Source organism: Oncorhynchus gorbuscha, linkage group LG25 (genome assembly GCF_021184085.1).
Source record: "Oncorhynchus gorbuscha isolate QuinsamMale2020 ecotype Even-year linkage group LG25, OgorEven_v1.0, whole genome shotgun sequence".
Classification (NCBI taxonomy): Eukaryota; Metazoa; Chordata; class Actinopteri; order Salmoniformes; family Salmonidae; genus Oncorhynchus; species Oncorhynchus gorbuscha.
The window spans coordinates 5,029,077-5,041,572 of record NC_060197.1 but is presented as its reverse complement, the minus strand read 5'-3'; the positions used below and the strand labels follow the sequence as shown (position 1 = coordinate 5,041,572).

The following is a 12,496-nucleotide window of genomic DNA, read 5'->3' as shown; positions in this document are numbered from 1 at the left end:
CCAAAACCAATTAAGGTACCAGAATTTTGATAACATATCCAGCCAGCAAACCTCAAACTTCCCTAAGCAGCCCCATGGGCCCCCTAGACCCAGTTTGATTAGCTTGATTCTTATGTGGTCCGGTAGATTAGTGCCCACTATCCCTGGTTTATAACAGTGATGAGCCCTAATCCCTCTGCCAGCCATCTGGTGGCAATTTCCCAGAGTGAAAGGAGCAGATTCACTAATCTGATAGTATAGGGACCCTGGCTGTCGCCCGCTACCGCGCTAATCTGAGCCTGACAGATACCCGGCCCGCATGCATCCTTTTCATCTCATCACTGGGATATACTGTAGATGATGGGCCGGGAGGTGAGCTCCCACCACAACCAAAATGCTGGTGGGGGTGATGATTTCATGATGACACTTTGCCTCTACTTGTTATTGTTTGGTCAACTGTGCTTTACTGCTGATGGGAGTTGTCATTTGGGCAGATCCAGAGTGGTGAGGTCACAGATGTACACAGTGTGGGCGTTCAGTAATGTTCTACTAGCTGCCAGAAGGTGGCAGTAAACCCTCGCCACTCAAATCCCTGGGCATCTAATTATGACACAGATCATTTATCCACCTGCTTCTCACTGCTACACCATTCAAACTGATTTAGGAGAACCAGGACTGACAGACAACCCACAGTTTCATATCCCCGTTGGGAATGTATAGTGACAACACCATCAACCAAATGGATCACTAGTCACTTTAATAATGCCACTTTAATAATGTTTACATATCTTGCATTACTCATCCCATGTGTATATGCTGTATTTTATACCATCTATTGCATCTTGCCGCTCTGTCATTGCCCATCCACATATTTATATGTATATATTCTTATTCCATTCCTTTACTTAGATGTGTGTATTAGGTAGTTGTGGAATTGTTAGATATTGCTGCACTGTTGGAACTAGACGCACAAGCATTTCGCTACACTCGCAATAGCATTTGCTAACCATGTGTATGTGACCAAGATTTCAACTACTGAAGTACACTGATTTATGAGGATGGAAGCCACAGCGACAGATGAACAAACACTAATGATGTCACTATAACAGGCAGACAGATACCTACCGATCTCTCCCCAGTGGAAAGGGTTGATGCCGCCCGTTGTGCAGTTGTAAACCAGCGCTGCTTTGGGTCTGCAAGGGAGCAAAGAGAGGAGGTCAGAGGGGTCAAGTGTTAAAGGGATCAAAGGGGAGGGTCCATTAGGAAACATCTATAAAATGAGCCCATGAACACATCACATCAATTTAAAACACTGGGCTTCTTTATCAGACAATGGTGTAGAGCTGGGGAGATGTGTTTGAACAAACTGGGCTACGGTAGGTTTACAGGAGAACTTCCTGCAGGTCAATATGGGGGGTGTTTGTTTGTGTGGGTTAAACCATACAGTCATTGGTCAAACCATATTCCACCTGGAGGGAAAGTTAACCTGTGCACTGCCGTGTACCAGCCAGCGGCCAGGGTCAGGTTGATGACCACGTCCACAGGGATGAGGTCCGCCACCGCATCATTGTTGGCTCTCATGGTGCGCAGGATTCCCTTCCCCGCCTGATCAGACAGGACACAGGGTTACCACCACATCTCATCACCTGATCATCGTTTAAACTAGTGGCATCAAAATGAGCAAAATGAGTATATGAAAAATACAACTTAATAAGTAGATGCTGGTACTTACGGCGATGAAGACTCCGCTTGGTCCATTGAAGTTGTCGATCCAGCCCTGAGACAGAAGAATAGGGAGGGAATAAATTAGTGTAATGAGAGATTAGGGGCTCTATTCAATCCGTAATTTAAATTTAAAGGCAATGTTCCCACGTTAGACATATGCAGTCAAATGCTGCATATGTCTGTTCAATCGGAAAGTACTTAAAAAATGTATATCTCGCAATCTGGAACGCTAAAGCGATGCAGACTGAATAGAGACTTAGATGAAAGAGAACCCTAAGTATCCCCGTTAAAGCTGGAATCCTTAGTTGGATGTATAAATTAATGATATATACCCATTGATTCTTGAAGAATATACCTTATAAATACCTCATGAGCTTAGTTCAACTGTCGTACCCCATCAGAACCCAAAATACAAGCTTGTTTTACTTTCATGTTTGTAAATGTAAACAAACATTGTGTAGCCTAAAAACATAGTCAAAACTATAACGTTAGTTATAGTGGTCAGTCCTTGCATCCATAGCCTGTCTATAAATTTGAGAGTGGTTACATTTCTCCAGGCCCATCCCTCAGCTTTTTACCAAAGCACAGGCAGGGTGTCCGCTTTGTTACTGTTTCAATTAGGAATTCTAGATTCAAGCACCGCTATAACATTGCTGCAACATCATCAAGTTACAAATACCCTCCTAACAGCAACATCAATTAGATTGTTGTGTATCTGCTGAGTTAGCATTCCGGTGGTGTGCTAAGCTAGCAACCTACGGTGAGTGAGATTGAGATAGGGAGAGTAACATAGTGTCCACATCAATTAGCCCTCCGGTAATATATTGGTAATAGACTGGGCTTATTTGTGTGGGTCTGTCTGTGGCTTGTCAATACAGGGAAAGACTACATGATCTGGTGCAGACAGACAGACAGATAAGAGTCCTTATCACACCGTCTCAGTCCATTTTTGGCCCCCGGTGACATTTTAACACTTAACGGAGTTCTGAGGACATGGAGATGGAAGATAATCTCACACACACCTCCCTCGTCGCTCCCACGGTCTCGAGCTGCCAGTGCAATAAACTGGTAATACGTGATCTTTTGGCTGTTTTGCCGCCAGGCCTGGCCCATCTCCACTTCTACACCCACTGGCTCTGGATCCTACACTGTTCAAAAGTTAGTCCCAGAAGGCTATGTAACGCTTGGATTGCGTCCTACCTGACAGGTCGCTCCTACCAGGTGGCGTGGCGAGAATCTGTCTCCTCACCACGCGCTCTCACCACTGGTGTCCCCCAGGGCTCTGTTCTAGGCCCTCTCCTATTCTCGCTATACACCAAGTCATTTGGCTCTGTCATAACCTCACATGGTCTCTCCTATCATTGCTATGCAGACGACACACAATTAATCTTCTCCTTTCCCCCTTCTGATGACCAGGTGGCGAATCGCATCTCTGCATGTCTGGCAGACATATCAGTGTGGATGACGGATCACCACCTCAAGCTGAACCTCGGCAAGACGGAGCTGCTCTTCCTCCCGGGGAAGGACTGCCCGTTCCATGATCTCGCCATCACGGTTGACAACTCCATTGTGTCCTCCTCCCAGAGCGCTAAGAACCTTGGCGTGATCCTGGACAACACCCTGTCGTTCTCAACTAACATCAAGGCGGTGGCCCGTTCCTGTAGGTTCATGCTCTACAACATTCGCAGAGTACGACCCTGCCTCACACAGGAAGCGGCGCAGGTCCTAATCCAGGCACTTGTCATCTCCCATCTGGATTACTGCAACTCGCTGTTGGCTGGGCTCCCTGCCTGTGCCATTAAACCCCTACAACTCATCCAGAACGCCGCAGCCCGTCTGGTGTTCAACCTTCCCAAGTTCTCTCACGTCACCCCGCTCCTCCGCTCTCTCCACTGGCTTCCAGTTGAAGCTCGCATCCACTACAAGACCATAGTGCTTGCCTACGGAGCTGTGAGGGGAACGGCACCTCAGTACCTCCAGGCTCTGATCAGGCCCTACACCCAAACAAGGGCACTGCGTTCATCCACCTCTGGCCTGCTCGCCTCCCTACCACTGAGGAAGTACAGTTCCCGCTCAGCCCAGTCAAAACTGTTCGCTGCTCTGGCCCCCCAATGGTGGAACAAACTCCCTCACGACGCCAGGACAGCGGAGTCAATCACCACCTTCCGGAGACACCTGAAACCCCACCTCTTTAAGGAATACCTAGGATAGGATAAGTAATCCTTCTCACCCCCCCCCCTTTAAGATTTAGATGCACTATTGTAAAGTGACTGTTCTACTGGATGTCATAAGGTGAATGCACCAATTTGTAAGTCGCTCTGGATAAGAGCGTCTGCTAAATGACTTAAATGTAATGTAAATGTAAATGTAGTCGTTTTCTGTTAATATACTTTGTGCTGTTTAAAAGTGTATTATACTCTTATCATTTTTTTGTCTTCTAGATCTTTGGTCTTTTTCTGTGTGAATTCATGAAGCCTCAAACGTTCAAATAATATTCCTGTTGGAAAATAAAGTAAGCATGTCACCTGAATTTGATTTGGGGGAAAGAACTTTGACGAATATTATAGTCATGAAAATGATGAAATGTTGAACACCATCCTCCTATTGCTCCTCCAAAATTTTAAGCAGCAATAAAGTCTACATTTATTTTTAAAAGGCTTTAATATGTCCATCTGCCGCTATGCTAAGTGAGATTATAATGCTAAACGGTGTGGAATCCTTACGCTAAGATGTTAGCCTACACTATAACAGCCGGACAGAATATAAAATAAAAAGCAGCTTACTCATGAAAGTACCATCACCCTGTACATCCAGAAGAGGACTGGCCACCCCTCGGAAGTTGGTTCCTAGCTAGCTTTCTCCCTAGGTTCCTGCCTTTCTAGGGACAACTGCTGATGTCAAAAGGTCGTTATAAAATACATTATATTGATTGATTGTTTACTGCACTTTCAGAGTGGCCTTTCCATTAACCTACAGTTGCTTTTCAGTGACCTATTTAGTAGGAGACATTCAGAGGCTCTCCGGTTTCAGCACTGGCGGTACCCCTTCCCTTTCCCCATCGCCCCTTCCTTGCCCCCCTCACATTACCTACCCAGCTGTTGGGGTCAGGGATTCTCCTCTTCGAGTCCTGGAATCTAGCCAAGCCGGACTTTCTGAACCATAAGAACACACCTGTCTTGGTCCAACCCTAATACAACCATTACTCACCATTACACCCCCAATCCCCCTTTAAGTCTGACTGTGTACAGGGGCGATATATTGACCAGTGTACTGTTACAGCGATCGATCGCTAATTCCCATCCATTTGGCACCACAGCAGGACATGATGGTGTGAGAATTGACAGGATTTTGACTAAGCCCTTTTACCATCACAGTGAAAGTGCTACATACAGTCAGCCAGGTGGCTGAGCCAATCACACTTCTTCTGATATACATATCTTGCTGACCAGTCAATACACTGTTTAACATCCACAGACTACATACATAATGTGATCCATGTATCTATTGAATTTATTGCTGCCAGCTATCCAGAGCCAATGCCCAATAGAGTAATCAAGTCTCACAGAATGATGTATGTATATGATACTGTATCTCTATGGTAACGGTACTCACAGGGAAAGGTTCCTGCCAGCTGGCTCCCACTATGGAGGGTCTGATGATGCCGATGCTGAGCTTGCTACTCTCCCTCTGAACCACGCACTCTGCCAGGGCTTTGGTGTAGGTGTAGGTGTTGGGGCGCTCCCCGATGAGGCGCGGTGTGATGTCACGGACAATGCTGTCCTCCATCCACCTGCAGTCACAGACACAAGAGAACACTCACAATTAGACTCACATCACAATGGTACAGGACACATGCCAGGATTGAAGTAAAGTTGGCATTTTGTGTAGATAGACGAAACATCACTGATAGCTGTCTGTGATGGTATTTATAATCAATCATTAGTTGGAAATGGCACAAGGTGGTGTGAACTTGACAGCACCCTTGGTTCGGTTCAATTCCATTTCAATCAGTTCATTCAGGAGATTAATTGAAATTCAATGAATATACTGTGATTTATCTAACTAATGGCTAGATTCTATCAGACCTGCGCTAGTCGACACCAGCATAGCAGTTGTTTGGTGGAACAGCGTTAGAGCTGTGAAATCCACAAGCAGCTCCCGACATTATATCCCTAAAGCAGACATTTTCTCGTTCTGAACTTCCAACGCGAGTGGGACAGGTGTGGCATTGTGACAATGATCACAAGAGCAGCTGCTCACCGATGTGACAGGTACAACGTAGTTCCACCTCCGACTGCGCCAAAACATCAGCTATGCGGGTGTTGGCTCTCGCCGGTTAAAGCTTGATCTGATTGAATCCAGGTCTATGTGCCATTTATCTTCACTGAGCATATTTTCAATGCATGAAATTTGCAAATTAATTCACTTCCTGAATAGATGGAGTCGTAATAGCATCAACCCCACCCTCAACTCGGGTGCAGAAAGTAGACTTCACACTACTCACTCCAGGGTGTCGATGAGCTTCTTGGGTTCTACAGGCGGTGGGTAGATTATCTCGTCGATGTGCCTGCGGTTGCAGTTGGCGTAGGCTGTGGAGATGTGGATGAAGGCCTGGAGGTGGTGCATCTGCTGAGCCAGACTCAGGAGCTGCTGTGTCGCAATCACATTCAGCTGCAGGGCGTGTCTAGGAAGAGAGGACACACACACAGCAGGACTAGGTAAGAGATCACTGTGCATAAGAAGCATAAGCACACTATGCATTACCATAATACCATCACAAGGAGAAAAGTGAGACAGTGAGAGAGAGACCGAAAGAGACAGAGACAGAGCGACTGAAAGAGACAGTGATAGACCGAGAGAGAGAGACAGAGAGATAAAAAGAGAAACAGAAAAAGAGAGAGGAGGGTGAGAGAGAGAGAGCACGTTGGAAGGTTGGCATTATAATCATCCTCCCTCAAACCCTTTAATCGTCACACTTCATTCCAGGAATGTGCTTCCATTCCAGGAATAAACAGACAGAACTCTAGCTCACCTCTCAGCCAGTCTACAGAGAAAGATCGTGCTTCTCAGCCACAGTCAGGCAGTGTGTGTGTGTGTGTGCAGATGTGGTTTGGCAGCGGTTTCCCATTAACGGCAGCGCAGGGACGGCAGTCATGACAGTCAGTGGCAGTGGCATGTCGCGGGGGATAAGAATGGTAGTAGAAGTAGGCAAGTAGGCCAGTTTGAGAACTATCATAGAGCACTAGGCCAGTTTGAGAACTATCATAGAGCACTAGGCCAGTTTGAGAACTATCATAGAGCACTAGGCCAGTTTGAGAACTATCATAGAGCACTAGGCCAGTTTGAGAACTATCATAGAGCACTAGGCCAGTTTGAGAACTATCATAGAGCACTAGGCCAGTTTGAGAACTATCATAGAGCACTAGGCCAGTTTGAGAACTATCATAGAGCACTAGGCCAGTTTGAGAACTATTCTAGAGCACTAGGCCAGTTTGAGAACTATTCTAGAGCACTAGGCCAGTTTGAGAACTATTCTAGAGCACTAGGCCAGTTTGAGAACTATTCTAGAGCACTAGGCCAGTTTGAGAACTATTCTAGAGCACTAGGCCAGTTTGAGAACTATTCTAGAGTACTAGGCCAGTTTGAGGACTATTATAGAGAACTATTCTAGAGCACTAGGCCAGTTTGAGAACTATTCTAGAGAACTATTCCAGAGCACTAGGCCAGTTTGATAACTACTATAGAGCACTAGGCATGTTTGATAACTATTACAGAGCACTAGGCCAGTTTGAGAACTATTATAGAGCACTACGCCAGTTTAAGAGAGAACACCACTGTGACTGTGGACTGCTCCCAACGGTGTTTCTCACTGTTCCAAGCTGCTGAGTCATTCATGAATTCCGCTATTGGATTTGCATTAGGGTGCTAGATATATTGTATCCTAGCAGCTATAGTGGCTATGGTGCTTATCACTGCTTCAGTGCTAGGCTTGACTAGCCTTGTACGTTTGCACAGCATAGATGCCGTGTCTATGGCACTATCTGAAGAGCTGTAGTCTTGGTCCCAGTGATTAAACTGTTGTCTGATTATGCTCCAACACCCCCTGGCAACTTTGTTTCCCTGGCTGGTGTGTTTACAGACATATTCAATAAATCCTTATCCCAGTCTGCTATTCCCACATGCTTCAAGAGGTCCACCATTGTTCCTGTTCCCAAGAAAGCTGAGGTAACTAAGCTAAATAACTATCGCTCCGTAGCACTCACTTCCGTCATCATGAAGTGCTTTGAGAGACTAGTCAAGGACCATGTCACCTCCACCCTACCTGACACCCTAGACCCACTTCAATTTGCTTACCGCCCCAATAGGTCCACGGACGAAGCAATCACACTGCCCTAACCCATCTGGACAAGAGGAATAGTGTGATGTCAGGAAAATAACCTCACACTCAATGTCAACAAAACAAAGGAGATGATCGTGGACTTCAGGAAATATCAGAGGGAGCACCCCCCTATCCACATCGACCGGACAGTAGTGGAGAAGGTGGAAAGTTTTAAGTTCCTCGGCGTACACATCACGGACAAACTGAAATGGTCCACCCACACAGACAGTGTGGTGAAGAAGGCCTAACAGCGCCTCTTCAACCTCAGGAGGAAATTTGGCTTGTCACCAAAAACACTCAAACTTTTACAGATGCACAATCGAGAGCATCCTGTCGGGCTGTATCACCGCCTGGTACGGCAACTGCTCCGCCCACAACCGTGGCTCTCCAGAGGGTAGTGAGGTCTGCACAACGCATCACCGGGGGCAAACTACCTGCCCTTCAGGACACCTACACAACCCAATGTCACAGGAAGGCCAAAAATATCATCAAGGACATCAACCACCCGAGCCACTGCCTGTTCACCCCGCCATCACCCAGAAGGCGAGGTCAATACAGGTGCATCAATGCAGGGACCGAGAGACTGAAAAACAGCTTCTATCTCAAGGCCATCAGACTGTTAAACAGCCATCACGAACATTGAGTGGCTGCTGCCAACATAGTGACTCATCTCTAGCCACTTTAATAATGAAAAAATTGATGTAATAAATGTATCACTAGTCACTTTAAACAATGCTACTTTATATGTTTTCATACCCTACATCACTCATCTCATATGTATATACTGGACTCTATACCATCTACTGCATCTTGCCTATGCCGTTCGGCCATCACTCATTCATATATTTTTATGTACATATTCTTATTCATTCTTTTACACTTGTGTGTATAAGGTAGTTGTGAAATTGTTAGGTTAGATATTACTGCATGGTCGGAACTAGAAGCACAAGCATTTCACTACATTCGCATTAACATCTGCTAACCATGTGTAGGTGACAAATCCAATTTGATTTGATTTGACAACATTGTGTGACAGACAAGAGAACGTGAGAGAGAACAGGGGAGAGAGAGAGAGAGAGAAATACAGAGGAAGGGATGGAGAGGTAGGGGTGAAAAGACAAAGACAAAGTGAGAGAAGAGAGCTATGATGCTGTTCAGAGAACAATCTCACAGCTTTTCCCTAACTGAGCTGTCAGTCATGGCTAATGTCCCGCCTCCCCACACCTCCTTTCACCTCTCTGACTGCATCTCATCCCTTAAGGCTGTCCTGTCTGTCCTACTCAACGGGATCTGTTCCCAGCAGCCACACAGACACCCTGACAGGCGTATTTAACAGTATGATGAAGACTTGTGAGAATACACTGAGACAGATAGCCACAGAGCTCTTTAATGTTTTAATAATCCCTCTGAAGACCTCATTCCTGCTTCCTCACTGAGTAGGAGACATCTAAAGACATCTCTCTACCCCCTACAGCTAGCTACCTGCAGACATCTCTCTACCCCCTACAGCTAGCTACCTGCAGACTCCCTGGATACATCTCTCTCTCTGTCTGTCTCTCTCTCACCACATGGAACATCGATGCACTGTCTACTACGTGAGATGATGAAACCACGTGGAATATTGAAAACTTAAACAGTTTCAAAATCCTTAATATAAATGCAATATTACTGTAAGTCTTTATTCGCTCAACAACATTGTTTTGGATTTTGATTTAATATGTTTAATGATGTAAGTGTTTGCCTGTCAACCATTTTAGGTCAACAATGTTGCTTGATAGACGCTACACAAAGCTATATTATTGGGGAATCTCTGTTGTCTTTCTCAACATCCTCATCATACTCTAGATGTATCAGCTTTCCCATTGGTCAACACCAGAACACAAATAGACCACACTATCAACCAAACATCACTTCCTGTAGGAAGTCCCCGCACACTGGGCACTTCCTGGTACTCGGGACAATGACAAAGCAAAACCCTTCGACCCCATAAACCAGACCAGAGTAAAACATCAAAAATAAAACATGTGACCAAGATACAGATGACCATGGCCCCTATACGGGCTGACCTCGTCTCAACTAGAGACTGTCTACGTCATTTAATAGGATCTCTATGTCTTTGTACCTCTCTCTGTGTCAGACACAAGCTATGTCCATGCATTTATACACAATCAAACAGATTTGATTTGTTGAGTTGATAAAGTGGTGAGTTAGCATGATAGCTAGGTGATAGAGGAAGAGTCAGTGTGTAGGGGGTTGTGGTCCTCACTTGAGGGGTTCGTCGAAGCGGATGGTGGCAGCACAGTGGAAGATGATGTTGACGCAGGAGGTCAGTCTCTCTACGTCCCCAGGACTGATGGCCAGGGCAGGCTGTGTCAACTCACTGCTGATAGGAACTATCTTCTGGTGGAAGTCTGGGTTGTCCTCCCTCACGCGGTCAAACAGCTGCAGGAAATGCACACATAGATGCATCAGATCATATCAACGTATGTCAAGCCATTGATTTAGCCAGGTCCATATATGTAAAGGACACTATATGCATAGATGTCTGTAACAATTCTGTCCACATTGATGTTTGGCTGGAGGCTATTCCTCTGCACAACTGCTACTGTGTAAAGCCATGGCAGCTTTTACCTAACAATAGCACCATAGTAGTATTTGCAAGCCTCAGTATTAACAATATGGGCCATGTTGCCCTATGTAATTGATGAATGACTCGTATTTAAACACAGATTGAGCGGGTGTCAATATTAGCATTTTCCCACAATGCCCTTGTAGCAGTGGCGTTGCTCATAGGAGACCACACGCTGCAGTACCAGAGCACACTGTTTGCGTGTGTGTGTGTGTGTGTGACATGTTCCCTGTTGCTGTGACTCAGATGAGGCAGGGCGTGCACCCTACGGAACACTGCACAGGAAATGAAACCACCTTATCACCAAGGAGGGAGATAATATCACTCCTTATCCTCCATGCAAAAACCATTATCAACAAATTGTAGGTTTTAGTCTTGAATGATGGTGTTTTAGGGCTGAATATAAGAACACAAACAGAAGATAAAGTATCTCGTGACAGAAGAGACATAAAGTAGCTGGCCAGTGTGCACCTCAGATTTGGCTCTGGGTGTCAAGAATAAAGGAAGTGCATAAGAAAACTGAACTGGACATTTCAGATTGCTAGTGATTAGGATTAGCATGTGTGAGTTATGAAATTGGCTCTGTGTGTGTGTGTGGTGTGTGTGTGGCAGTACCGGCTGCCCTGGTAAGCAGACCACTAAGTGAAGAGCAGGACAGATGTTGAGTAATGCCTCCAACAGCTGTTCATATCCATATTCTCTCTCCATCTCCATCCAGCTCTCTTTCTATCGCTGTCTCTTTTCTGGCTCTCTAATGAGTCCATGTTGACTGCACTTTTCCTCACATCCTGACAAACTCTGATGAACTCTGTTGACCTCATTCACCCTGGTGGAAAAAGCCCAAAGTCACTGAGGTCACAATGTATTGTCCTCCCCATTCTGCTTTCTACTCCAGCTCAACCCAGCCTCTACTCCACTCAGAGGAGCTCGGTGTGGCCCCACCATTTTTTAAATGCAGCCCTGAAGTTGTGGCCGGGCTTGGCCGTGAAACTCTAGGCCATGTGTTGGTGTAGCCCCCTTGAAGGTGGGCACCAAAACTGGCACAAACACCCACCAACCACCAACCAACCCAGGTAACACAGTGCTCCGAGGAAGTTTTTACCCAGTCAGCAAAACAGAAATCAAACAGAGACCAGCCTTTTACAGTTCTGTAACACAGCTGCCTTGGAAGAGGTACTGGGTCTAAAAAGCATGAAAACTAGGTGGCATAAAGTGGCACAGACCCTTTCATAGTGGCTTGGAAAAGGACCACTTTAAGGTATGGGGCACGCTGAGTGAGAGAGACAGAGGGAGGGAGAGAGAAGGATCAGTTTCACTCCCGTCTGTAACAGGCTATTCCCTTCACTCTTATCAGAGTGGTCCCAGCCATACAGAAAACCACTGCTGCTGATCCAACAAAAAACTATGTCTACACTGTACATCATGTATAGTACCAACGCTACTACTACACTGTACATCATGTATAGTACCAACGCTACTACTACACTGTACATCATGTATAGTACCAACGCTACTACTACACTGTACATCATGTATAGTACCAACGCTACTACTACACTGTACATCATGTATAGTACCAACGCTACTACTACACTGTACATCATGTATAGTACCAACGCTACTACTACACTGTACATCATGTATAGTACCAACGCTACTACTACACTGTACATCATGTATAGTACCAACGCTACTACTACACTGTACATCATGTATAGTACCAACGCTACTACTACACTGTACATCATGTATAGTACCAACGCTACTACTACACTGTACATCAT

General features: G+C 45.6%; 1 protein-coding gene across 3 annotated transcripts in view; it reads right to left on the bottom strand.

Moving 5' to 3' along the window:
- LOC124014441 (fatty acyl-CoA reductase 1-like) overlaps window positions 1-12,496 on the bottom strand; it is a 65,039-nt gene that overhangs the window by 5,218 nt on the left and 47,325 nt on the right. For all 3 annotated transcript variants that reach the window (XM_046329422.1, XM_046329423.1, XM_046329424.1), the window contains 6 exons: window positions 10,350-10,525; window positions 6,209-6,388; window positions 5,317-5,494; window positions 1,712-1,756; window positions 1,466-1,584; window positions 1,105-1,172 (listed from right to left, as the gene is read on the bottom strand). In XM_046329422.1, coding sequence (XP_046185378.1) covers window positions 1,105-1,172; window positions 1,466-1,584; window positions 1,712-1,756; window positions 5,317-5,494; window positions 6,209-6,388; window positions 10,350-10,525 — 766 coding nt within the window. The remainder of the gene's footprint in view (window positions 1-1,104; window positions 1,173-1,465; window positions 1,585-1,711; window positions 1,757-5,316; window positions 5,495-6,208; window positions 6,389-10,349; window positions 10,526-12,496) is intronic.